Source organism: Chiloscyllium punctatum, chromosome 32 (genome assembly GCF_047496795.1).
Source record: "Chiloscyllium punctatum isolate Juve2018m chromosome 32, sChiPun1.3, whole genome shotgun sequence".
Lineage (NCBI taxonomy): Eukaryota > Metazoa > Chordata > Chondrichthyes > Orectolobiformes > Hemiscylliidae > Chiloscyllium > Chiloscyllium punctatum.
The window spans coordinates 22586942-22614629 of record NC_092770.1 but is presented as its reverse complement, the minus strand read 5'-3'; the positions used below and the strand labels follow the sequence as shown (position 1 = coordinate 22614629).

Sequence of the window (27688 nt, the reverse complement as noted above, 5' to 3'; positions counted from 1 at the left end):
TTATTTTTTTTTGTGCTGTGCATGGAACACTCAAAACAGTTCCACAAACATCCGCTTCCTCAACCACCAGGAGTCAGTAGTAGCAGTGCATACCATCTACAAGATGCACTACAGAAATTCACCAAAGATCCTTGGGCAGCACCTTCCAAATCCACAACCACTTCCATCTGGATGGTACAAGGGCAATAGATACATGGGAGCACCACCCACCTGCAAGTTCCCTTCCAAACCACTCATCCTGACTTGGAAATATATCTTCACTGTTGCTGGGTCAAAATTCCCTCCCTAAGGCCATTGTGGGTCTACCTACAGCACAAGGACTGCAGTGATTAAAAAAAAATCAGCCCACCACTGCCTTCTCAAGGACAACTTGGAGGATGGGGGTCAATAAACACCAGCCTCGCTAGCAGTGCTCACATCCCATGAATAAATTTTGAAAAATCATTGGAGACTCAGAGTTCCTGTGTATGAAAAGGTACCCGAAAGATCCCAGGTTTCTTTGGAGATTCCTGGAATGTCAGAGGATTCTCTGTCACGGCTGCGCATAAACGAGGCGTAAAGGTTACACTGACCTACTTCATAAAGAATAGAGCTATAATCCATCCAGGATGGAGTATCGAAACCAAAAAAGAGAAAATGCTGGAAAATCTCAGCAAGTCTGGCAGCATCTGTAAGGAGAGAAAGAGCTGACGTTTCGAGTCTATCTGACCCTTTGTTAAATCTCTGCTGAGATTTTCCAGCATTTTCTCTTTTGGTTTCAGATTCCAGCATCCGTAGTAATTTGCTTTTATCAAGGATGGAGTATTGCCTCAGTTGATGTAAAACACTGCAATGAATAGAGAACTAAGCATTGTGGGTAATGTAGCTACCATCATTGATTATTTGTCATGAATATTAACATATCAGGCAATGGATGGTTGCATTGTGGGGGTGCTGCATGGTGTTTTAAGTGATGGTGAAAAATGATTTTCTGCAATTCAAGGACAAGGAGCTATTTTTTTTAAAAATCCATCCATCTAGGAATGAAACCTTATGAGCATACATTTGAAATGGGAGCAGAAGTAGACCATTTGGCCCCTGAAGGGTGCTATTCCATTTGATGAGGTCATCAATGATATAAATTCTAAATTTCCATGGGTCTCCAATAGTTTAGGTTCCCTACAGTGTAGAAACAGACCTTTCGCCCCAACACATCCATGCCGACCTTGCAAAGGGTAACCCACCCAGACTTATTTCCCTCTGACTAATACACCTAACACTACGGGCAATTTAGCATGGCCAATTCACCTGACCTGCACATCTTTGGACTGTGGGAGGAAACCGGAGCAAACCCACGCAGACACGGGGAGAATGTGCAAACTCCACACAGACAGTCACACGAAGCTGAAATTGAACCTGGGACCCTGGTGCTGTGAGGCCGCAGTGCTAGCCACTGTGCCACCCCATTTGATTTCGTTGCCTTAGCCGAATCCATCCATTACCACTTTGAACGTATTCATTACCCCACTTCCATTCCCTTCTTGGGCAGAGAGTATCATAAGTAATCCAACCCTCAGAGAAATAATTCTCTTCTCATCTGCCTTAAAAGGGAGATGCCTAATGTTTAAACAGTATCTCTTCCCCCACCCCCTGCCAAAGATTTTGACTCATTTATAAGAGGAAACATAATTTCTATATCCACCTTGTCAAGACCATTCAGGATCTTCGACACATCAGTAAAGTCACCCCTCACTCTTCTAAGCTCCAGTGTCAGGAAGGCCTCACACACAAATGATGGTGGGAATTGACACTCTAAAAAAGTGAAGCCAAATGAAATCTTAAGACTGAGGTTGGTAGATGTTTGTTCAACAAGAGATTCAAATAGCATGCAGCAATAGTGGAAAAATGTAAGTGAGAGAGAGATACCAGAATCTCATTGAATCACAGAAGAGGCTTGAAGGGCTGAACAGACTCCTCATGCTCCTACATTTTTAAGTAAGGATTTGCTACTTTGTAAAATCTGTGTACCTCATGAGAGAAAACCATCCCTCAGTCATTGATTAACTGTCTGAATGAGTCTTCACAAGCAGTAATTCACCAGATTGTATTCCTTGTTAAATGGGATCCTTGTGGATTTGTGCACCATTGAAATTGATAGCATCTGGTCAAAAGGTTTTAATGTTAGAACTGCTGCATTCTGCATCATTCTGAACAGTGTCTTGTAAGAACCAGTTGTGAATTTTTTTGTAAGTTACCCAGAGAGTGAGAATTGTTGCTTGTTTGAAAAGTGCTCAGAAAGCACTAATTGGCAAGTTTCTCCTGAAGACACATAGAAATGGGAGGCACATCTCTCTTCAAAGTATACACATGTTAGACTGGTGTTTCTGTGCAAATTCTTCAAATGAAACTGATGAATAGCAATCAAGCATCTCACAGCTGCTGGGGCAGCATGGTGGCTCCATGGTTATCACTGTTGCCTCACTGCACCAAGAACCCAGGTTCGATTCCACCCTCAGGTGACTGTTTGTGTGGAGTTTGCACCTTCTTCCCATGTCTGCTTGGGTTTCCTCCCACAGTCCAAAGATGTGCTGGGTTGGTGGATTGGCCATGCGGAGTGCAGGGTTACAGGGATGGGGTAGAGGAGTGGTTCTGGATGGAATGTCTTCGGAGGGTCAGTGCAGACTCAATGGGCCGAATGGCCTGCTTCCACATTGTAGGGATTCTATGAATTTGTAAAATCCTAAGACAAAGAGTTTAACAAGAACATGTTTAAACACACTGTTGTGTTTTAACTGCAAGTCGGACTGGCTTGTAGAGTTCTTTCCCTCTCGTTTTGAACATCTTTATGGCTTTTATTGTTTGTTTTAAATTGAGCAAAACTCCCAGTGCTGGAGATGGGCAGTATGCATTCACAATGATTAATTCATTCTTGACAAATGCTTTCTCACTAAGTGCAACAAGTTTAAGGCTTCCCAAAAAGGAATGTTTACATTTACAAGAGTCAACACAGACTGCTGTGCTGGAACAACACTGAGTATATGACTTTTGGAGTAAATAATTATTTTTTTCCATCTTTCAATTACGCTGTTTTGTTTGAGGAATGTAAGGCACAGATGCATACACACAGGCCTCCCTTTCTCATCTTTGCTCATGGGTTATGTCCATAATCAGTGTTCCCTCCGGCAACCTTCCACTAGTTTAGCCAGGTATCGGAATCATCCTCGGAAGAGAAGGCGAACCTATAAGAAGAGCTAGAGTAGAAATAGAAAGGAAAAGTACTGCAGATGCTGGGAATCTCAACGAAGGGGGGAAGAAAGCTAGAAACTTTCAACAAGTCAGGTAGCACAGAAAGAAACCAATGACTTGAAATGTTAACTTGTGTCAGAAGTCAAGTTATGCCTGAGTTTTGCCAACTTGTTCTGCTCTTGTTTGAGTTGTATCGGCTTTTCATACAAACCACAGAGAATAGTGAGAGGTGATCTAATCAGAGTAGAATTTTGAGTACCGCTTAGAGTCATAGATAGACTCATCGAGATGTACAGCATGGAAACAGACCCTTCGGTCCAACCTGTCCATGCCAACCAGATATCCCAACCCAATCTAGTCCCACCTGCCAGCACCCGGCGCATATCCCTCCAAACCCTTCCTATTCATATACACATCCAAATGCCTCTTAAATGTTGCAATTGTACCAGCCTCCACCACTTCCTCTGGCAGCTCATTCCATACACGTACCACCCTCTGTGTGAGAAAGTTACCCCTTAGGTTTCTTTGATATCTTTCCCCTCTCACCCGAAACCTATGCCCTTTAGTTCTAGACTCCCCGACCCCAGGGAAATGACTTTGCCTATTTATCCTATCCATGCCCCTCATAATTTTGTAAACCTCTATAAGGTTACCCCTCAGCCTTCGACGCTCCAGGGAAAACAGTCCCAGCCTGTTCAGCCTCTCCTTATAGCTCACATCCTCCAACCCTGGCAACATCCTTGTAAATCTTTTCTAAACCCTTTCAAGTTTCACAACATCTTTCCGATAGGAAGGAGACCAGAATTGTATGCAATATTCCAACAGTGGCCTAACCAATGTCCTGTACAGCCGCAATATGACCTCCCAACTCCTGTACTCAATACTCTGACCAATAAAGGAAAGCATACCAAACGCCTTCTTCACTATCCTATTTATCTGCAACTCCACTTTCAAGGAGCTATGAACCTGCACTCCAAGGTCTCTTTGTTCAGCAACACTCCCTAGGACCTTACCATAAAGTGTATAAGTCCTGCTGAGATTTGATTTCCCAAAATGCAGCACCTCGCATTTATCTGAATTAAACTCCAACTGCCACTTCTTAGCCCATTGGCCCATCTGGTCCAGATCCTGTTGTAATCTGAGGTAACCCTCTTCGCTGTCCACTACACCTCTAATTTTGGTGTCATCTGCAAACTTACTCACTGTACCTCTTATACTCGCATCCAAATCATTTATGTAAATGACAAAAAGTAGAGGACCCAGCACCGATCCTTGTGGCACTCCACTGGTCACAAACCTCAAGTCTGAAAAACAAGCCTCCACCACCACCCTCTGTCTTCTACCTTTGAGCCAGTTCTGTATCCAAATGGCTAGTTCTCCCTGTATTCAATGAGATCTAACCTTGCTAATCAGTCTCCCATGGGGAACCTTGTTGAATGCCTTACTGAAGTCCATATATATCACATCTACTGCTCTGCCCTCATCAGTCCTCTTTGTTACTTCTTCAAAAAACTTAATCAAGTTTGTGAGACATGGCTTTCCCAAACACAAAGCCATGTTGACTATCCCTAATCTGTCCTTGCCTTTCCAAATACATGTACATCCTGTCCCTCACGATTTACTCCAACAACTTGCCCACCACTGAGGTCAGGCTCACCGGTCTATAGTTCCCTGGCTTGTCTTTACCACCCTTCTTAAACAGTGGCACCACGTTTGCCAACCTCCAGTCTTCCGGCATCTCACCTATGACTATCGATGATCCAAATATCTCAGCAAGAGGCCCAGCAATCACTTCTCTAGCTTCCCACAGAGTTCTCGGATACACCTGATCAGGTCCTGGGGATTTATCCACCTTTACCCATTTCAAGACATCCAGCACTTCCTCCTCTGTAATCTGGACATTTTGCAAGATGTCACCATCTATTTCCCTACAGTCTATATCTTCCATATCCTTTTCCACAGTAAATACTGATGCAAAATATACATTTAGTATCTCCCCCATTTTCTGTGGCTCCACACAAAGGCCGCCTTGCTGATCTTTGAGGGGCCCTATTCTCTCCCTAGTTACCCTTTTGTCCTTAATATATTTGTAAAATCCCTTTGGATTCTCCTTAATTCTATTTGCCAAAGCTATCTCATGTCCCTGTTTTGCCCTCCTGATTTCCCTCTTAAGTATACTCCTATTTCCTTTATACTCTTCTAAGGATTCACTCGATCTATCCTGTCTATACCTGACATATGCTTCCTTCTTTTTCTTAACCAATACCTCAATTTCTTTAATCATTCAGCATTCCCTATACCTACCAGCCTTCCCTTTCACCCTGACTTGAATATATTTTCTCTGGATTCTTGTTATCTCATTTCTGAAAGCTTCCCATTTTCCAGCCATCCCTTCATCTGCGAACATCTGCCTCCAATCAGCTTTCAAAAGTTCTTGCCTAATACCATCAAAATTGGCCTTTCTCCAATTTAGAACTTCAACTTTTAGATCTGGTCTATCCTTTTCCATCACTATTTTAAATCAAATAGAATTATAGTCACTGGCCCCAAAGTGCTCCCCCACTGACACCTCAGTCACCTGCCCTGCCTTATTTCCCAAGAGTAGGTCAAGTTTTGCACCTTCTCTAGTAGGTACATCCACATACTGAATCAGAAAATTATCTTGTACACACTTAAGAAATTTCTCTCCATCTAAACCTTTAACACTATGGCAGTCCCAGTCGATGTTTGGAAAGTTAAAATCCCCTCCCATAACTACCCTATTATTCTTACAGATAGCTGAGATCTCCTTACAAGTTTATTTCTCAATTTCCCTTTGACTATTGGGGGGTCTATAATACAATCCTAATAAGGTGATCATCCCTTTCTTATTTCTCAGTTCCACCCAAATAACTTCCCTGGATGTATTTCCTGGAATATCATTCCTCAGCACAGCTGTATGAGGCTTGATGAGGTAGATATTGCTTCCCTGGACAAGGGGAATCCAGGATCAAAGATTCCTAATTTGTTTAGGACTGAGATGAGACTGATGTGATGTTTTTTTGCTCAGAATTGTTGGGAATTTTTAGAATTTGGAATTCTCTATACCAGAGGGTTGCGGATGAGTCAAATACTAGAAAATGGAGATCAGGTGAAAGATAAGGCCTTGATCATATTGAATAGTGGATCAAGTTCAAGGGTCTGTATTTCATCTGTTGCTTTATGTTTGAAATGGATGGCCTGTAGTTTCAATTATTGTAAAGTTGTTGAAGAGACAGGAAAGTTCAGTCTTTGAGAATTAGAATATCGTGTAAAATTTACTTCCTACAAGAAGCTAAACACTCTGGCCCCTCGACTTGCAAACTGCATAAGCAATGCCTTGAGGATTCCTTTCCCCCACATGGATTTTACAATCGTACGTGATGGAAATGCAAAATTAAGCAGTTGATGAAGGGGGAGGCAGTGGTGTGGTGTAGTGAGACTGGGCTAGTAATCCAGAAATCCACAGGAATGGTCTGTGACCCAGCTTCAAATCCCATCACAACAGTTGGTGGAATTTGAGCTCCGTTAATAAATCTGGAACTGAAAGCTAACCCCAGCATTGGTGAACGATGCATCTCTCATCCACTGTCATAGAAGCCAATGGAGGAAATCTGACCTCTTTATCTGATGTGGCCCAGTCCATACATCAATATGGTTGACACTTCATCACTTTGGGATGGACAACATATGCCAATTTTGCTAGTAATTCCACATCCCATGAAAGAGTTGGATTGTATTATCTAATGGATCTGGACTTATTCATATTTTACACGATAAGCTGCGATGCTCAAACTGAGCAGTTGAGCCCACAAATGTCTGATTATCAGTAAACAGTGAGATTCTGAGAGCAGTAATCTATTCCACACTTTTGCAGGGCTTAGCTGCATCTCTTTATAGTGAGTCATGACGTGATATTCCTGCTGCTGGGATATCTCGAGCAAGTCTGACTTATGGAACACATTTGGTTACCCACTAAACTAGCCCTTGATGTAGGATAAGTAACAGAATCCTAGAATCCCTACAGTACAGAAAGAGGTCCATTGGATCTGCACCAATGCTCTGAAGAGCATCCCACTCAGAACCAGCCCCAGCCTCTATTTCGCATGGCGAACCAACTTAGACTGCACGTCTGGGAACACCATGGGCAATTTAGCACGGCCCCTCCACCTAACCTGCATGGCTTTGGACCATGGAAGGAAACTGGAGCACCTGGAGGAAACCCCAGCAGACATGGGGCTTGGTCCTCTGAATGTAGCTGAAGAAATATTTCAACACAACATCTTTTCTGAAATACCTGGAGATGAGCAGCACTTGGCAAACTGTTGTTGAATGAAATGAGGTTTACTCACTGTTTGCAGTACAATTCACAGCTTTAAAGCATTACATGCGTGAGTCTATATATAACTTGATGGGCTGAATGGCCTACATCTGCTAGGGTTCACAATCAAAGCCTCCCTGGCTTACCTGGACCTCTGAACCGATCAGACCTCTTCTGTAGACCAGCTCCAAGGACCGGTGGCATTGTGAGCCAGTCGTATTGCCAGGATTGGCTGAACTGGTTGCACTGCCATAGTCCAACTGGTTGTCAGCTCCAGAGGGTGTGTTTACCTAGCCCCAAGGGGTCAAAGATCCCAAGTTGCAGGAACATAGCTGCCTGCTGCACTTTACTGTGACAGGACAGGACAGGATTGTTCTAAATATTCTCTTTCAGGGATCGAGGCATTCACCACCAATCACCACTGTCATCCACCGCCCTCTATCCAACCCCCACCGTCATCCACCGTCACCTACCGCCCCTTAACCAACACCCACCGTCGCCCACCGCCCCCTATCCAAACCCCACCGCCCCCATCCAACCCCCACCGTCACCCACTGCCCCATATCCAACACCCACCATCACCCACTGCCCCATATCCCACACCCATTGTCACCCACCACCTCACATCCAACACCCACCACCCCATATCCAACGCCCACAATCACCCACTGCCCTTTATTCAGCCACCACCATCACCCACTGCCCCCATCCAATACCCACTGTCACCCACTGCCCCATCTCCAGCCCCCACCAATACCCACAGCCCTCTATCCAGCCTTCACCGTCACCCACTGCCCCTATCCAACCCCCACTATCACCCACTACCCCCTATCCAGTCCCCACTATCACCCACTACTCCCCATCCAGTCCCCACTATCACCCACTACCCCCTATCCAACCCCCACCATCACCCACTACCCCCCATCCAGTCCCCACTATCACCCACTACCCCCTATCCAACCCCCATCACCCACTACCCCCTATCCAACCCCCATCATCACCCACTACCCCCTATCCAAACCCCACCATCACCCACTACCCCCTATCCAACCCCCACCATCACCCACTACCCCCTATCCAACCCCCACCATCACCCACTGCCCCCTATCCAACCCCCACCATCACCCACTGCCCCCTATCCAACCCCCACCATCACCCACTACCCCCTATCCAACCCCCACCATCACCCACCACCCCCTATCTAACCATCTCCACCATTGGAACCATCCATGTGAATGGTGTCTTTTAATGTAGTAAATGACAGGGCCCTTCACAGTTGTAGGTATCAGTCAAAGAGATATATGAAAGCATAGGAGAATAGGTGACCAATGGCCAAGTCAAGGAGGTTAATTGAGAGAGGTAGCTATGTGAAAGAAAGGGAGGAAAGTCCAGAGTTTGGGATCTTTTGGCAGTTGGAGGCACAGCTTCTGATGGCAAAGTGACAATGACCGGGACTGTGCCTGGGGGGCCATTGTCCGTTTCTCAAATCCTATCCTTTATGCCTGAAGCATTAGGCTCCCAGGTGGAGGATTACAATCATCACCTTGTTTACTAGGGCCTGCGCAAAACTGTGGGAGCAAGCTGGCAGAGGTACAAGGCATCGATGAATAGCCTAATTCAGATGGGTGCCTACCATTTACTACTTACTGTGGTAAAGCAGAACGTGAGCCAGATGTCAAGTGTGATGAACATATGGCTGGTAATTTGATCCTTTATGTCATGTGACAAGCAGTGGGATACAGAAATACTTGAGGCTAATTTCCAAGAATGGATCTTTTCAATGCAGTCAGACACAGGAGGTCCATTGCAGGAATTTATAGCAAATGTTGGTTTTGAGATCGTACTGTACTTACTCAATTAACCTTTTCCACTTTGTTTCTGTATAAATGAAATACATTTCTGTCATTCGACGGAAATATCCGTGGAATATCCTGTGCTCCATTGGAACCATCCCCATGGAGTGATTGTCTAGTAGCTTTGGAAAGTTCAACTTCATCTCAGGGCAGGTTTCCTCAATGAGTCATGAACACTGACTTGCATTTGTAGACTGTCTTTCTGATATATCAAAGTAGAACACAGAGAGCTCCACAAATGTAGTTATGAGACAAAGATTGACACTGAGATACTTAAAGGACTTCAAGTAATAAAACATGGAAATAGACCCTTCAGTCCAACTCATCCATGCTGACCAGTTTCCCAAACTAAACTAGTCCCATTTGCTTGCATTTAACCCAAATCCCTCTTAAACCTTTCCTATCCATGTACTGTCCAAATGTCTTTTAAATATTGTAATTGGATTTGCCTCTGCCACTTCCTCTGGCAGCTCGTTCCATATGCGCATCACCACTCTGAGTGATAAAGTTCCCCCTTAGGTCCTTTTTTTATCTTTCCCTTCTCAGCTTAAAGCCAATGCCCTCTAGTTTTGGACTCCGCTACCCAAGGGAAAAGACCTTGGCTAATCACCTAATCTATGCCCCTCGTAATTTTATAAACATCTGTAAGGTCAGCCTCCACCTCCAATGTTCGGTGGAAGAAGGTCCCAGCCTATCCAGCCTCTCCTTATAACTCAAACCTTCCAGTCTCAGTAACATCTTTGTAAATCTTCTTTGCACCCTTTCCAGTTTAATCACATGATTCCCATTGTGGGGCGACCAGAATTGTACACAGTACTCCAAATGTGTCCTTACCAATATCTTGTACTCAGTGCTCTGACCAATGAAGGCAAGCATGCCAAACACCTTCTTCAACATCCTGTCTACCTGTGATGCCACTTTCAAGTAACCATGCACCTACACCCTAAGTCTAGATTAGAGTGGTGCTGGAAAAGCACAGCAGTTCAGGCAGCATCCGAGGAGCAGGAAAATCGACGTTTTGGGCAAAAGCCCTTCATCAGGAATAGATTCCTGATGAAATAGATTCCTGGCACAAAGCCATGCTGACTATCCATAATCAGTCCTTACCTTTCCAAATACATGTAAATTTAGTCCCTCAGAATCCAATGCAACAACCTACTCACCACTGACATCAGGCTCATGGATCTATAGTTCCTTGACTTTTTCTTCCAGCCTTTCTTAAATCATGGCACAATATTAGCCACTCTCCAGTCTTCTGGCAACTCACTCCTGTCTGTCGATGATACACAAGTATCTCAGCAAAGGGCCTTGCAATTTCTTCCCTAGCTTCCCACAATGTCCTGGGACGCATCTCACCAGGTCCTCAGGATTTATCTACCTTTATGCATTTTAAGACCTCCAGCATCTCCACTTCTGTAATGTGGACTCTTTCCAAGACATCACTACATATTTCCCTGAGTTCCCAAGCTTCCATATCTTTCTCCACAGTAAACACTGACATAAAATATTCGATAAAGACCTGTCCTGTGGCTCCACACATAGATGGCCTCATTGATCTCTCTAGTTATTCTTTTGCTGTAATATACTTGTTGAATCTCTGGACTCTTCTTTACCCTATCTTCCAAAGCTATCTCATGTCCCCATTTTTTGTCCTCCTGGTTTCCCTCTTAAATGTATTCATACACCACCTATACTGCTCAACAGATTTGCTTGATCCCAACTGTCAATATGTGACATATGCTTCCTTTTTCCTGACCAGATATCTCTACTTCCTCAATATCTCTAATCATCTAGTGTTCCTGCCAGCCTTGCCCTTCTAACGAACAGGAGCATGCTGGTCCTGAACTTTAATTATCTCAGTTTTGAAAGCCTTCCACTTGCCAGACATGCCTTTACCTGTAATGAGTCTACCCCAATCAACTACTGCACACTCCTGTTTAATATCATCAAAATTGGTCTTGGCCCAATTTAGATCCTCACCTTGTGGACCAAGCCTATCGTTTTTCGTAACTATTTTAAAACTAATAGAATTATGGTCTCTAGTCCCAAAATGCTCCCCCGCTAACACCTCAGTCACTTGCCCTACCTTATTTCCCAAGAGGAGGTTGGGTTTTGCCCCTTTGCTGGCCTGGCCTTCTGCACAAGATGAGAAAGTTTTCCTGAACACACTTAGCAAATTCCTTTCCATCCAAGCCCTTATACTATGACAGTCCCAGTCTATGTTTAGAAAGTTAGAATTCCCTACCATTGCAGCCCTATTAATATTACAGCTATCTCCCTTCATATTTTCTCCTCAAATTCATATTGACTATTGGTGTGGGGGGGGGGAGGGGGAGGAGGAGGAGTTACAGAACAATCCCATCAAAGTGATCACCCCTTTGATGATCTCCCATGAATAGCTTCTCTAAGTACTGCCTTGATGTTTTACTAATCAAAAAAAATGCCACCCCACGCTCCCCCCCCCCCCCCCCCCCCCCCCCCGGCTCTTGCTTCCCCTTTCAACCTTCCTATAGTATCTGTACCCCAGAACATTGAGCTGCCAGTCCTGCCCCTCCCTCAGCCATGTCTGTCTAATAGCTATGATATCCCATTCCCATGTTCCCAGAATTCATCTGCCTAACCTGTCAGGCTTCTTGCATCGAAATAAATGCATTCTAATCCATCGTTCTTCCCTCATTCTCTGCTGTGTTCCTGTCTGCCTTGTCTATTCAACCTGCTCTCTTTAACTTCTGTACCAGCCTCAGCCTTCTCTCTTGTCTGACTACTGCTTGTGTGAAAGGCAGTTGACCAAAACCTGCGTCAAGGACATCAATTTTGAGAAGCAACTCTGAGGAAGGGAGACAATTCCAGGGCTTGAGATCTTGGCAGCTGGAGCAAATGGCAGAGTGGTGATAATCAGGAATGAGCAGGAGGGCAGAATTTCAGGATCAGAGATTTCTTTAGAGTGGGCAGGGAGAAGGGCTGTGGGCAGACAGTGGGCTCTTGTAGGCTTAGTGGAGGTTGGAGTACAGAGGTGGTGGGGGGGGAAGTGAGGCTATGGTTGATCATTTCCACGAAAATGGGCAGACAGATGAGGAAAGGAACCTGGTGAGGGCTCCCCCCAGCTTTCTGTAAAGCAACAGAGGGGCCAACCTCCCCAGGACTCCAATGCAACATTATAGGTCAAGATGTAATGGGTGCTGGTGTGAGGGGGGGGGGGGGGGCTCTGTTGTGTGAAAGAGCAGCAAGAAAGATGATACAACATGGTAGCACAAGCACCATGGAGCCTTCACTCCAAACAGCCCCCAATTTGCCTTCTGTTTCTGGGTGTCACTTTTATAGAGTTCTTCCTGCTCTCGCAAATTCGCACATCTCACGGGCAACAAATCACCCCACCAGCCGGCATGACAGTTCCTTGGAAGGTTTTTGCAGGGGTAGGATTGGCAGGGTGTGACAGGGCTACCTTTCTGCGGGTGGCAAGTAACCAAGATTCCAGGTCTACCTGAGGCCCAACTGGGATATTCCAGTTGAGCTCCTGGTCCCCACAGCCAGTGGGTTCCACTTGCACTTCCTGGAGGCAGCCTGCAGGTGGCAGTCTTGGCGGCCCAGCGCTCCAGGCAGGTTCTGGAGACTCTCCCTGTAAGCCACAGCCTCCCCTCTCCCAGAGACCTAGCTGTGCAAAACCACTGTCTTTTAAAGTTTGCTTTAATGATAAAATATTGAAGAGCAGGTTCTTTCATTTAGAAGCAGCCTCTTCTCTCACGCACCTCCCATCAGAACCTGCTGTACGACACCACAATCTGAGAATATGCAGGAACCCTTTTCATACTGAGATGATGAGATTTTTTTTTCACTCAAGAGGGGAGTGAAACTGTGAAATTCTCCACCACAAAAGGCTGTGGGAGGCCAAGCTGCTGAATATATATTTTTAAAAAGATTTTCTAGACAGCGAAAGCTTCAGGGTGAATGGAGAGGGAGAGAGAGTGGGACAGACGACCAGCCATGATTGTATTGGATAACTTAGTTGGCTCAATGAACAAAATGACCAGCTGCTCCTAGTTTCTGCTTCCTTTCCGATTGGAAGGTTTCTGATTGAGCGTGCCCACTTTGTGGGACCACCCGCTGTCCTTAATTGACTGGCCTCCAGGGGAAATCACAGCCAGTGACTTGTATTTTTCTTGCTCTCGTTGTGGGATTTGGGCCACCATTTCAGCCTGATGGCAGAGTTCAGAAACCCACGGGGGTGATTCTGCCCCTGGACATCAACACAGTTTGCGTTTTGTTTGATTTGTGGGAAGGTTTTCTTGGGTTCGGGTCCAAACACACTCATAGAAATAGTGAGAGGTGTCAATGGTATCTGTAGCTTTCCGAATTCTCCCAAGTACTTGACGTGTGGTCACCATAAAAATGTACAAAAGACAAGGGGGGGGCCATTTGGCCCATCAAGCCTGACTTCCCCCCCCCCCCCCCCCCCCCCCCCCCCCACCAAAACGTATGATGCCTGAGATTTACCTCCAGCTACTCCCTCCCACTGCTGTGAATCTCCCAGGAGAGACTAAGACCCAAAACTAACGAAGGGGAGAGCAAAGCATCTGGAAACTTGCACTCCAACCCACTGAAGCAATCAAAACTAATCTGAGATACCACCGAAGAAAATATTTCCCCTTAAATAAATCAAGATTTTAAAACAAGGGAAATATAAATATAAACAAGCACCACACGTGGACAACGTAGTCAGGCAAGGACTATAGCACTTGTGTCCTCCATGCTAAAATTGTCTTTTCATTTATTGAGCTGATGGCATTCAGCTTTGTACGAATGCCATTTACACCCCAGATCCAAACAAACACAGTCGGAAGGGAAAACAGGCAGAAACTTAAATAAATATTTATTATTCACGTAAGTGAATATCCTTGATTTTCTCAAATATACACAGGAATAAAAGTATACGAGAGAAACCTCATTGAAACCAGACAAGTAGAGAGGCTATCTTTGTTCGATATGAAGAAATAAATTCATGTAAAAAGTTAATTTAAAACTTGCCAATTTGTTCAAATCTATTTAAAGATCACAGCTCCATGCAAAACAAGCAGACTAAGCTTAACAAACTGAGCACATGTATATTCTAAGTCTAACACCACACTCTATAAATCTCTATTAAGCAATGTGTGATATTATGTGGAAATAGTAGTTGGCCATGGTTCTGTGTTCATAATCTGAAACCTGTGTCCATTATACAACTAATCTACAAACATGCAGGTGAATTGGCCATGCTAAATTGCCCGTAGTGTTAGGAAAGGGGTAGATGTAGATGTAGGGGTATGGGTGGGTTACGCTTCGGCGGGGCGGTGTGGACTTGTTGGGCCGAAGGGCCTGTTTCCACACTGTAAGTAATCTAATCTAATCTAAAAAATGGGTAGGATCAGTCATGACCAAAGTTTCGAAACCCATCTGGTTTGCAAGTGTCTTTGCAGGAAGGAAATCAACCATCCTTACACAGTCTGGTCTACACGAGACTCCAAGCGGACAGTCATGTAGTTGATTGTGCTCTGAACTGGCCCAGCCACTCACTCTGGTATTCAGACTAGGGCAGCTCCTCACCATCTTCTCAAGTGCGGTTAAGGATGGATAGTAAATGTTCCCCACGCTGGTGGTGCCCAAATCCTATGAGTGAATTTAAAGTAAACGCTATGATTGAGAGCTCAGATTTTCCGGTGTGGTCAACATTCCCCTGAAAATTTCCATATTTGGTTTGCGAAATTGAGTAGATAATAGTGGCTTCCCTTTCATCTGAATTACAGTTTGAGGGCCCACAGACATCCCAGTAATGTTTTCCCCTTTTTGCTGTATGGTGGAGTACTCTCCACTCCCAACAACATTTTCCGCCCCTCGGTGTTTCTTATCCCTGGCCGTACAGACACCACATGTTAATTTTCTGAGCCAATATCATTCCTTACTATCGTGTTGAATGTCCTTTACTAAAAATGTTGCCCCACCTCCTTTACCCTTTTTGTCTGATCTTTATAACTAATGAATGCCACTGGATGTGCAGTTTCCATCCTTGGTCACCCTACAGCCATGTCACTTTAATCACAACTGAAACATAACTGTTTATATCTACTTGCTTGGCTCATTAATCTAACTTACTGCAGATGCTCTGTGCATGATGACAAAAGCTTTGTCTTTCTTTGTTTAAACCTTCATTTGGTCCCGTTGGTTTATCACCCTGGATTTTTCTGCCTTCCACTTTTGTTTCTTGTCGTTGTTTCTTTCTATCCTTGTTTCTCCCGCCTAGGCTCCCTGCTCAGTTTCTCAGCCCTTGCCATTCTAGTTTAGACCTTCCCCAAAAGCCCTTGCAGACACCAACATCCACCTCCAACAACATTGGTACCAGTCTTTCCCAGATGCAACCCGTCCTGCTTGGACTGGTCCCAGTACCCAGGGATCTGAACCTTTCATCTGGTGTATCCTGTTAGTTTGAGTCTCTCAACAGGTTATCGATCAGGTTAACATCATTGTCTGAGAGTTTGTTGTGTGGTTTCTATATTTATATGAAATTGGTACTGCAAAGTGAATTGCGATTCTCGAGATTGTGAACTGTATTAATGCCAGTCTTTATGTTGACATTTGTTCAAATGATAGAACAATGCTATGTTTGTCAGCCTTGCCTGAGCATGGTATTTATTCAAAGTGACTGTATTCCCATGTTTTGCCATTCCAGGAGTAGAGAATCTGTATGAGAGAGCTCTTCATCTTCGCAAGATTCTCCTCACCCTTCCCCGCTCTGTGATCATCGTGATGAGATACCTTTTTGCCTTTTTAAACCAGTGAGTATTGCCCCTGTCATATCCTACATATTCAGAAGAGACCCTTGTGTTTATGATGAAGCTACTGAAAGGATCATTTTCCAAGTAAATGGCCCAATTTGGCAACTGGTGAGTAAGATGGAGAAATCCTGGGATCAGGGAGGTTTCTCTTGAGGGAACATTGTGCAGTTCAGTCTGTTGTCACTGCAGTTTCATCACTGGGGGCAAAAAAGGAGCAAGAGTAAGCCATTCAGCCCATCAAGTCTGCTCTGCTATTCAACGTGATCATGGCTGATCCTCTAACTCAAGACCATACTCTTGCTCTCTCCCTGTATGTCTCTTGATGGTTTTTAGTGTCAGGATGAGGAATTTGTTCCCTTAGGAGGTCATTAATTTTTGGAATAGTCTTCCACAGAATGCTGTGGGGGTTGTGTCATTTAACATATTCAAAGCTGAGTTTGATTGATTTTTGGCAGATGTGGGATTATGGGGTGTGTGTGGAAGGTGGAGGTGCAGTTGACGGAAAAGTGAAATCAAGCCCACAATCCAATCAGCTATGACCTTATTGAATGGTAGAGCAGATATGAAGGGCCAAATGGCCTCCTCCCACTCCTCCTTCGTGCGATCTTCTAAAGTGACTATTTGAAGGGTGAACCCCCTTCGGATTTTGTGATAACTAAAAACAAGTGAAACAAGAGGTCAGGGTAAAATAAATGGTTTATCGAGATCCCCTGTTCCCAAGGTTCTGGTTTGGGAACCCTGTCATGTTTTGTTTTGTCTGTAAGTGAATTGCATTGAACTAGTTGATAACATGATGCGTCCTGCGTTGACTTCATTTCCGTTCCGGCTACTCCTTTTCTCTTTGCCAGCAAGTAAATGGTCATTTGGTCCCATGTAACTATTACTGGGGAGAAAAAAAGATATATTTTGTCAAGACTGTTCATCTTGTACTCATCAGGACCATTTGCAAGAATGCCAGTGTAAAGGGGAAACCCAACATTTATACTGTAAGAGAAGAGAGTGCTAATCGGATACCAAAGGCACATTGAGCCAAATGGGCCAACTCCATGCTGTATTAGTCTAGGGCAGTGTTTATAATGTGTGACTCACTCTCATGAGGGTTATTGAGGTGAATACTAGTGAGACCTTAATGAAGCAATGTGACAAACACGTGCAGAAGGATGGGCGGCACAGTGGCTCCATGGCTAGCACTGCTGCCTCACAGCAGCAGGGACCCTGGTTCGATTCCAGCCTTTGTCCTCCTCATGGGCAGTTGCCCTTCTCCTAATGTCTGCGTGTGTTTCTTCCCACAGTCTAAAGATGTGCAGGCTAGGTGGATAGACCATGGGAAATGCAGGGTTATGGGAATGGGCTGGGTCTGGGTGGGGTGCTCTTTGCAGAGTTGGTGTGGACTGGATGTGCTGAATGGTTTCCATCTACACTGTAGGGATTCATTGATGTGTTAATGGATTTTGGTGAAGGATGAGTAGAATCTCACATGGAGCACAAACCCCAGCAGAGATTGTTGGGCTGAATGGCCTGTTTTCATGTTATAAATATTATCCGTCTCCTTATACAGTAAGTTCTGCTATAATACAGTAGTTCTGTTTTTGGGTAGTCCTGTGTTATAAGAAAATAGTGTAATTGCGGTGCCATTTAAACTCATACAGCTGGAATTGTGTTATAACCAACACGTGCTTTAAAAGTTCACGCTATAGAAACAGCGTCCCCAATTCGTCAATTGTGTCATAGCGAATTTGCATTAACGCAACGAGCATTATAGCAGAACGATCTGTAATATAAGAGACATTTGGTCTATTCTGCTCCTTGATTGGAACAACAGGAATTGAGCAGGAAATCTTTAGAGCATTTGAAGGAAGCTACCCTTTCTCCACCCCTTAATATATAGTCAGAAAAAACTGAAGGAAATTCCATTTGCTTAATAAAGGGTCTAGTGCTGTGGCATTGAAGGAGGCTTCTGATGTAAGACATTAATTATCTTCTCTCTCTCTCTCGGCAGCCTGTCTCAATACAACGACGAGAACATGATGGATCCTTACAATTTGGCGATCTGCTTCGGCCCTACCCTGATGCCTGTGCCCGACACGCAAGACCAAGTCTTGTGCCAGGCCCACGTGAACGAGCTGATCAAGACGATCATCATCCACAGTGAGCTGATATTTCCTGACCCCAAGGATCTGGAGGGACCCGTCTATGAAAAGTGTATGGCCGGTGATGACTATTGGTAAGCTCAGTCCATTCGGAGTCACTCTTCCCTGAAGCCTGCCATCTACTGGTGAGCAATACCAATCTGATCATTGTACCAGGATAAGGCAAGGCAGGTTGGCCGAGCCACTGACGGGGTTTATTCAGAGAGTTGTTTTCTAAAAGGGGACTTCGAAGGGTTCTCCATTGCTCATCCAATTCTTGACGGTTGGTTCCTCCTGTTCTGCCCAGCTGCATTATGGGCAGCATTGCAATAAAACATTGGCACTGACTGAGCGCCATATGTGCTGGGTAACCAACTCTGCTGCTCTGAGTTGCCATATTGCTGTCAGTGTCATCACGTGACTTTCTACACCAATCAGAGAGCTCGCTGATTTGTCACTGCTTTTTAAAAAATTCATTCTTGGAATGAGGGTATCGCTGGCTAGGCCAGCATTTATTGCCCATCCCTAATTTCCCAGAGGGCAGTTAAAGATCAGCCACATTGCTGTGGATCTGGTGTCACGTGTAGGCCAGATTGGGTAAAGATGACAGATTTCCTTCCCTAAATGTCATTAGTGAACCAGATGGGTTTTTACGATAATCGACAGTGGTTACATAGTCACCTTTACAGTAACTTTTAATTCTATATTTTTTATTGAATTCAACATCCACCATCTGCCCCAGTGGGATTGAAACTGATCTTTTGCCTCGAGCTTGATTTCTAGTCCTGTGACAATACCACTGTCACTACCTGACTAGGCTTTGACTGGTAATCAGACAGCCTTTTTCCACAACCCTGTGCACGAAAAACAAAAGAAAAAGAATAAATTGCTCTTATAATTTTTCTCTTGGTTTTTCTCTCAGCAGTGTCGTGCAAGTTAATCCCAAGTTTCCTATGTCAGCCATGCTTTCAACTGTCCAGTCCAGGCCCTACACAATCTGAAATTCCTTCCTTGCCCCTCTCTCTCTGTCATTCTTACTCTCTACCATTCTTGTTCATTTCTCTATCACTTTTACTCGGACTCCCATTCTCACTGTTTCTCTCTCTCTCTCTCTCTCTCTCTCATTCTTGCTGTCTCTCTCTCTCTCACTGTCGCTGTGTATCTCTCTCATTTTCACTCTCATTCTGGCTGTCTCACTCTCTTTCTCATTCTCACCATCTCTCATTCTCGCTGTCTCTCTCTCATTGTCGCTGTGTCTCTCTCGTTCTCGCTATCTCTCTCATTCTCACTCTCATCTCTCTCATTCTGGCTGTCTCTCTCATTCTCACTATTTCTCTCTCTGTCATTCTCACTGTCTCTCTATCTCATTCTGGCTCTCTCTCTCATTCCTGCTGTGTGTGTGTCTCTCTCATTCTTGCTGTCTCTCTCTCTGTCTCTCTCTCATTCTCACTATTTCTCTCTCTGCCATTCTCACTGTCTCTCTCTCATTCTTGCTGTCTCTCATTCTCGCTGTCTCTCTCACTCATTCTCACTGTCTGTCTCTCATTCTTGCTGTCTCTCTCTATTGCTGTCTCTCTCTCTCTTGTTCTCGCTATATCTCTCTTTCGTTCTCACTATCTCTCTTTCTCGCTGTCTCTCTTTCATTCTCGCTGTCTGTCGCTCATTCTCACTGTCTCATTCTCACTGTCTCTCATATTCTCACTCTGCTCATTCTCGTCTCTGTCATTCTCGCTGTCTCTCTCTCTCTCATTCTTTCTGTCTCGCTGTCTCTCTCTCTGTCTCGCTGTCTCTCTCTGTCTCGTTGTCTCTCTCTCTCATTCTCGCTGTCTCTCTCTCTGTCTCATTCTCGCCGTCTCTCTCTCTCTCATTCTCACTGTCTCTCTCTCATCTCGCACTCACTCTTGCTGTTACTCTCATTCTCTCTGTCTCTCTCATTCTCGCCATCTCTCTCTCTCGCTCTTACTCTCGCTATTGCTCTCACTCTCATTCTCGCTGTCTCTCTCATTCTCGCTATCTCTCTCTCATTCTTGCTGTTTTTCTCTCTCTCTCTCTCTCAATCTTGCTGTCTCTCATTTTTGCTGTCTCCCTTTTTATTATTGTTAGAAACAAAATTCAATAAATTTTAGACGAGACCACCAAAGCTGGAAACAAGACAATTTATTATGAACTTGCAAGTAAGGGCTTCAATTGCATAAGCAAATGAAGGCCAATTAGAACTTAGATTAGTGTACAGTTATACCCTTTGAGCTGAGTGAGGTCATCTCTCCAGACTCCTAATTACCCAATCTCTCTTCTAAACTCTTATCTCGATGTTCCCCTTTGTAACTTCTTTCATTATCCCTAGGTACATTCCATTCTTGTACATACATCTTAACAATGTATCTTTTTCGTGCTTCGCTTATATGTTTCAGTAATCTTAGCTTTTTGTTGAAACTGTTGTTTTAAACATTATGGTAAAAGGAATTATTTTCTTTAATAAATCTACATCAAAGTTATCCATAATTATACACTGAAAAGTAGAGATACTCTTCCCTAAATACCTGCAGAGTTAATAGTTCTCTTGCTGTACCCCTTTTCTGTATGCTTTTTCTATATCTGCAAAAACAACATTTTTACCCCATTTCTAACATTATTACTTGGCCTTACTCAATATCATTTTCCTTTAAAACACTCCTTATAATCTGCCCCTTGATTATTTTTTGTTACCTGACCTAATATTATCTGATTTGGCTCTGAGTTAAATCTTTCTTGATAGCGATTCTGTGAAATGCTTCATGTCATTTTATTATGTAAGTATATTAACGTAATTTCTGGTTAGGGTTTCCAGGGAGTGAGATTGATGCAACTGAAGATATGGGGGTGGTCACAGTGATGCTCAGCACAGAAACAGACCCTTCAGCCCAACTCGTCCATGCTGACCAGATATCCCAACCTAATCTAGTCCCGTTTGTCAGCACCCGGCCCGTCTCCCTCTAAACCCTTCCCATCCAGACACCTGTTAAATGTTGTCATTGTAACAGCCTCCACCACTTCCTCTGGCAGCTCATTCCACACACGCACCACCTTCTGCGTGAAATAGTTACCCCTTGGGTCCCTTTTAAATCTTCCCCCTCTCACCCTAAACCTATGCCCTCTAGTTCTGGACTCTCCCACCCTACGGAAAAGACCTTGTCTATTTACCCTATCCATGCCCCTCATGAATTTATAAACCCCTATAACGTTCAAACATGTCGTGATGTTTCATCCTTGTTGTCCCTGTCCCTGATTCACCACTTGGGGTTGGTTTGGCTCAGTTGGCTGGACAGTTGCTTTGCAATGTAGAGTGATGCCAACAGCATGGGTTCCATTCCTGCAGGTTCCCATGAAGGATTCTCCCGCTCAATCTCTCTCTTTCACTGAGCTGAGGTGTCCCTCAGGTTAATACCCACCACCAGTTATCTCTCTCTGAGAGAGCAGCCCTATGGTATGGTAAGACTATGGTGACTTTACCATACAATACAAACACCAGGCTGCTCTACCACATCCCAAGTTCTTCACCTTACTGAGGAAAGCCAGATGTTTTATTTTTGAAATGATCTGATTGAATAGTCCTCAAAGGACCAAATGGCACACTTCTGTTCCTGTTTTCTTAAAGTTCACCGCCAAATCAACAACTTAAACAACTAAACAGTGACAATTGCAACAGGCAGTGCAACAATGACAGAAACCAAAAAGGAGGTGGGGAAAACAAGGGAAGGTCTAGTTCAAGGTGGAGTTGAAAGGGGAGATAATGCAATCCAGCCCCTGTAGCGCCCACCTCTCTCGAAATAGAAAGCCAGCCATTTTTTGGAGTACCCACTACCAAATGAACTAATTAAACTACTGAGCAATTAACACTGCCCACCAGAGACAAAGCAACAATAACAAAAACAGGGAAAAAGGTAGGAAGTGAGGGAAAAGGACTCAATTACAATGAAGTTGGAGGAGGAAATAATGCACTCCATTCCCCACAGCTCTGTCTAAATGGAAAACCAGCCCATAAAACCAATGCTTGGTTTTGCTGCACATGTATGTGTCTGCGTACGTGCGTCTCTGCGCACATATGTCTGTGTGTGTGTGTGTGTGTGCCCGCTCGTGTATGCTGTATGTGTGGTTCACAATAGGTTAGAGTTTTAACCCTTAGAGACATATGTTGAGAGTTTCTAACTCTTTACTTTTTATTAGAATGTATTAATTTGTAATAAAACAATCACTCATGTTAAGTACAGAAGCTGGTCAGTGTTTTCTGTTAACCTGACTCCACAGGCAGGTAAATTTGCATACTTTGACTAAATCATTAACTTTAGTGGTGACACGGAGTAGCAGAGCTGAGAATCAATGAACTTTCCCGAATGAGCCATAACATTGATCTACTCGGCCTTTTTGGTTCTTAACTCTTAAGCACTTTGCTTCACAAAGTCCAATCGATATCAGTTTTTAATTGACTTCCCAGCCTCAGGTTTGTCAGAGAAAGAGAGAGAGAATTCCCAATTTCCATTAGCCGTTGTGTAAAGACTTGTTTCCTGACTTCCTCAGTGGCCTATCTCGAATTTTAAGTTTATGCTCAATTAGTCTGTTCTGCCAAAGCCTCCCTTTAATTTCCTGTTTAACCCAAGGCACATATCTACTTGTCTTCCTTTAAGAAGCTGCTTACCCCTTTAACTGATCTGTCCTATCATCTCCTCCTGACAGTCAGTGTCAAATACTAATTGATGATGTTCCTGTGAAATGTCTTTGAATGTTTACAATTTTAAAGGTTCTATATAAATGAAGGTTGTTGTTAAGACTAAAGGAAATAGGAGCAGGAGTGGGTCATTTTGACTCCTTAAGCCTGCTCAGCCGTGCTTTAGGAGAGAGTGAGGACTGCAGATGCTGGAGACCAGAGTTGAAAAATGGGATGCTGGAAAAACACAGCAAGCCAGGCAGCATCCGAGGAGCAGAAGAATTGACGTTTCGGGCATAAGCCCTTCTTCAGCCATGCTTTAGGATGGTGGCTGATTCAACATTTTTAACGTTCATTTTCCTGCCATTTCCCCGTAACCCTTGATACCCCGACTGATTGATTGAAAATCTATCTATCGCAACCTTAAATATATACAAGGTCTCTATCCCCACGTTGTCTGTACAAGGAGTTTCAAAGACTCTCAACCCTCTGAGAGAAGAAGTTCCTCCTCCTCTCTGTCTTGAATTGGTGCCCCTTTATTCTGAGACTATGCCCTCTGGTCCTGCACAATCCCCATTAGGGGGCAACACCCCCTCAGTGTTGACCCTGTCAAGCCCCCTAAGATTCTGATATGTTTCATTGAGATCACCTCTCACTCTTCTGAACTAAGCTGTTTAGCCTTCGCTCAGTCCCTCCAAAACAGGGATCATCATTCTCTGAACTGCCTCCAATGAAATGATATCTTCCCTTAAACAGAGGGACCACAACTGCTCTCAGTGCTCCAGATGTGGTCTCACCAGCACCTTGTACAGTTGCAGTAAGACTTCCCTGCTCTTGTACTCTACCCCCCCTTGAGATATGGGCCAACATTCCATTATCGTTCCTTAGCTGCTGCAGTTGTGTGCTAGCTTTCTCCACCCTCCCCCCCCCCCCCCCCCCCCCCCCGCCCTACATTCCTTTGCAGCTTTCTGCAGTTTTTCTCCATTTAAATAATACTCTGTTCTTATGTTCTCCTTTCTAAAATGAACATCTTCATCTTTTCTCACATTATATTCCCATTCGCCATTTTGTTTGCCCACTTAAACTATCAATATCACTGTAAACTTCTCATAACCTGTCTTTCCACCTATTTTAGTATCATCTACAAATTTGGCTACAGTACGTTCGCTTCCTTCCTACACATCATTCATATATATTGGAAACAGTTGCGGTCCAAGCGCTGATCCCTGTGGAAGTCCATTGGTCACAGGTCACCAATGTGAAAAACAACTCCTGATGCCCATTGGCTGTTTCCTGCCCATGAGCCAGTTCTCTATCCATGCCAATATATTACTTCCAACACTACAGGCTCTTATCTAATGACTCAGCTATCTGTGAGGTATCTAATGACCTAGCTGTCTGTGAGATATCTAATGACTCAGCTATCTGTGAGACATCTAATGACTCAGCTTTCTGTGAGGTATCTAATGACTCGGCTATCTGTGAGGTATATAATGACATCAGCTTTCTGTGAGGTATCTAATGACTCAGCTATCTGTGAGGTATCTAATGACTCAGCTGTCTGTGAGATATCTAATGACTCAGCTATCTGTGAGACATCTAATGACTCAGCTTTCTGTGAGGTATCTAATGACCTAGCTATCTGTGAGGTATCTAATGACTCAGCTTTCTGTGAGGTATCTAATGACCTAGCTATCTGTGAGATATCTAATGACTCAGCTATCTGTGAGGTATCTAATGACTCAGCTTTCTGTGAGGTATCTAATGACTCGGCTATCTGTGAGGTATATAATGACATCAGCTTTCTGTGAGGTATCTAATGACTCAGCTATCTGTGAGGTATCTAATGACTCTGCTTTCTGTGAGATATCTAACGACTCAGCTATCTGAGATTTCTAATGACTCGGCTATCTGTGAGGTATCTAATGACTCGGCTATCTGTGAGGTACCTTGTTGAACATCTTGTGGAAGCCCAAATGAAATACATCTACTGGATCCCATGTGCTGAAGATTTCCTCGAAAAATTCTAATAAGTTAGCCAGACACTAATTAGTCAGATTTCCCTTTTATGAAGCCATGTGGACTCTGTTTGATTAGATTATGATTTCCCAAATGTTCTGCTCTTTCTTAGTAATTTTGATCAAATACTTTTCCAACAATAGATGGTAGGCTGATCAGCCTATAATTACCTACTTTCTGACTCCCACCCCCCCATCCCTTCCTAAAAAAGATGTCACATTGGCAGTTTTCCAATCCTTTGGTTTCTCCAGAATCCAGTGATTTTTGGAAAATTTTAACCAGTTCCTCCTCTACCTCTGTAGCTACCTATTTTAGTATCCCAAGATGGAAGCCATCGGGACCAGGGGACTTATCTGCCTTTAGCTGCATTTGATTGTGTAACACATCTTTGGTGATACTGCTTAATTCTTCCCCCACTTTTAGTATAAATGGAATGGTCAAAGTATCTTCCATCGTAAAGACAAGTGCAAAGTTTTTTTAATTAATTCCTCTGCCATTTCCTTATTCCTCATAATCATCCCCCCAGATTCATTTTCTAAGGGGCTAATGTTCACTTTGACCTCTGTCTTACTTTTTACATATTTAAAGAAGCTCTATTGTCTGTTTTTATATTCCTCGCTAGTTTGCCCGCGTAGTTTATTTCATTCATTTTATTATCTTTTTAGTCCTCCTTCACTGGATTCTGAATTTAACCCAGCCTCCAAGGCTATCACTGCTTTTTGACTCCTTATATGTGTTTAATTTTAACTTTATACTCTGCTTAACTTCCTTCGTTAGCTATATTTGGTTTATCCCTCTCAGACTCTTTCCTCCTTAGTGGATGCATTTTTGCTGACTGTCATGAACGACCTCCTGAAATGTTTGCCACTGCTGGCTTATTGTCATTCCTGCTCATCTATCCACCCAGGGACAAGATTTGTGTGGTGTTGGAAAAACACAGCAGGTCAGGCAGCATCCGCGGAGCAGGAGAATCGACGTTTCGGGCAAAAGCTCTGCCGCAGGTTTGCCCAAAACTTTGATTCTCCTGCTCCTCAGATGCAGCCTGACCCTGCTGTGCTTTTCCAGCACCACTCTGATCTTGTCTCTGATCTCCAGCATCTGCCGTCCTCACTTCTGTCACCTATCCACCCAGTCCACTTTAGCTAATTCTATCCTTATTTCATTGTAATTCACTTTATTTTAAGTTAACCAACATGTTGCAATGGTCACACTCTCACGATCCTATCGAATCTTTCAATTGCCTTAAATGCCTTGAACAGGTGTTGAACCACTGACTGACCGACTAGGAATCAATTCTATAATCAAGACAACTTTTCATTCTCGTGAAATGCCTGACTATCTTCAGAATTAAGCCGTTTTCTTTTCCATTCTGTCCAACAGTGACAGTCCCTACAGTGAACATGGGACACTGGAGGATGTCGATCTCGAGACTGGTACTGAGACGCACACCAGTGAGGATGGTATGTTCCTGCTCTGTAAATCTGGGCTTTAAACACCGGCGAAACCAGACTTCAACAAACATTCCCCAACTCGTGTACATGTCATAGATTCAGGTCTTGTTTGTTTTTGATAGAGGGATTCCCAATGTGGAGATAATGAGGACTGCAGGTGCTGGAAAGTCAGAGTCGATAAAATGTGGGGCTGGAAAAGCACAGCAGGTCAGGCAACATCAGAAGAGTAGGGGTGTTGGAACAGGCAGAGACAGTCGGTCAACCAGGGGCGGTCAGGTTTACGAATTTTGGATATAGGACATAGAAACGGGCGGTGCAGGGTTGGGAAACGATAAGGTTGGAGGCTGTGAATGGGAGATTAGAGCAGGCAGAATCTTGATGAAAGGTTTCAATCTGAATGTCAACTCTCCTGCTCCTCTGATGCTGCTTGAGCTGCTGGGTTTTTCCCAGCTCCACACTTTATCCACTCAGATTCCCAATGTAGACATGGATGAGCAAGAAGTCCTATTGCAGGGAGAGGGGTTGGAGGGGGAAAAGGGGTGAGACGGTGCACTAGAGTTTGAAGCCAAATTCCCAATCTCTACTCCCATCAGGCTAACCTCCATATTCAGAGCAGGAATTAGTACAAAAAAATTAAATACAGTTTTTCGTCAACTTTTCAAAGCCCCCTCCCTGTATCCTCCTTCACATTTCTGTCTCTGTTTGATTCCCCCCCCCCCCGCTCCAAGCCCCTTAGATGTTTGCGCTTGGCCATTTTGGGTGTCCAAGTCACTGCACTGTTGACATTGTCATCACTTTTAAGGCTCAAGCTCCAGAATTCCTTCCCTCCACGTTTCTGCCTTGCTTTTCCTCCTCTTGGATGCGTCTTTAAAATCTCCTTCTGTGGCCCCAGCTTGTCGCTGTCTGCCCTAATATTGTGTTACAGGCTTCAGTCAGGAACATTGCTTTCTAATGCTTTGTGTGAGAATAACCTTGGAAGCTTTCATTACTTCAAAGGCAGGAAGTAAGTTTACGTTGACACTGAATAATAAATGAGAATTACTGAAAAGGCTGTGGGGCCTGGAAGTGCTATGTCTGACATCAAAACGTGGGGAGGAATATAAAACAGTTAGGGAAATAAGTCCAACCCTGCTAAGCCCCCCCTCACCATCAGTGTGGTCAGCCTTGTTCAATATATAAACAGAA

The 27688-nt window shown here is 44.1% G+C and overlaps 1 protein-coding gene across 4 annotated transcripts in view; it reads left to right on the top strand.

Moving 5' to 3' along the window:
* The window catches only part of LOC140457988 (SLIT-ROBO Rho GTPase-activating protein 1-like), a 289838-nt gene that overhangs the window by 241974 nt on the left and 20176 nt on the right, over positions 1–27688 (top strand). For all 4 annotated transcript variants that reach the window (XM_072551898.1, XM_072551900.1, XM_072551897.1 and 1 more), the window contains exons 16-18: positions 16118–16223; positions 18223–18447; positions 26433–26512. In XM_072551898.1, coding sequence (XP_072407999.1) covers positions 16118–16223; positions 18223–18447; positions 26433–26512 — 411 coding nt within the window. The remainder of the gene's footprint in view (positions 1–16117; positions 16224–18222; positions 18448–26432; positions 26513–27688) is intronic.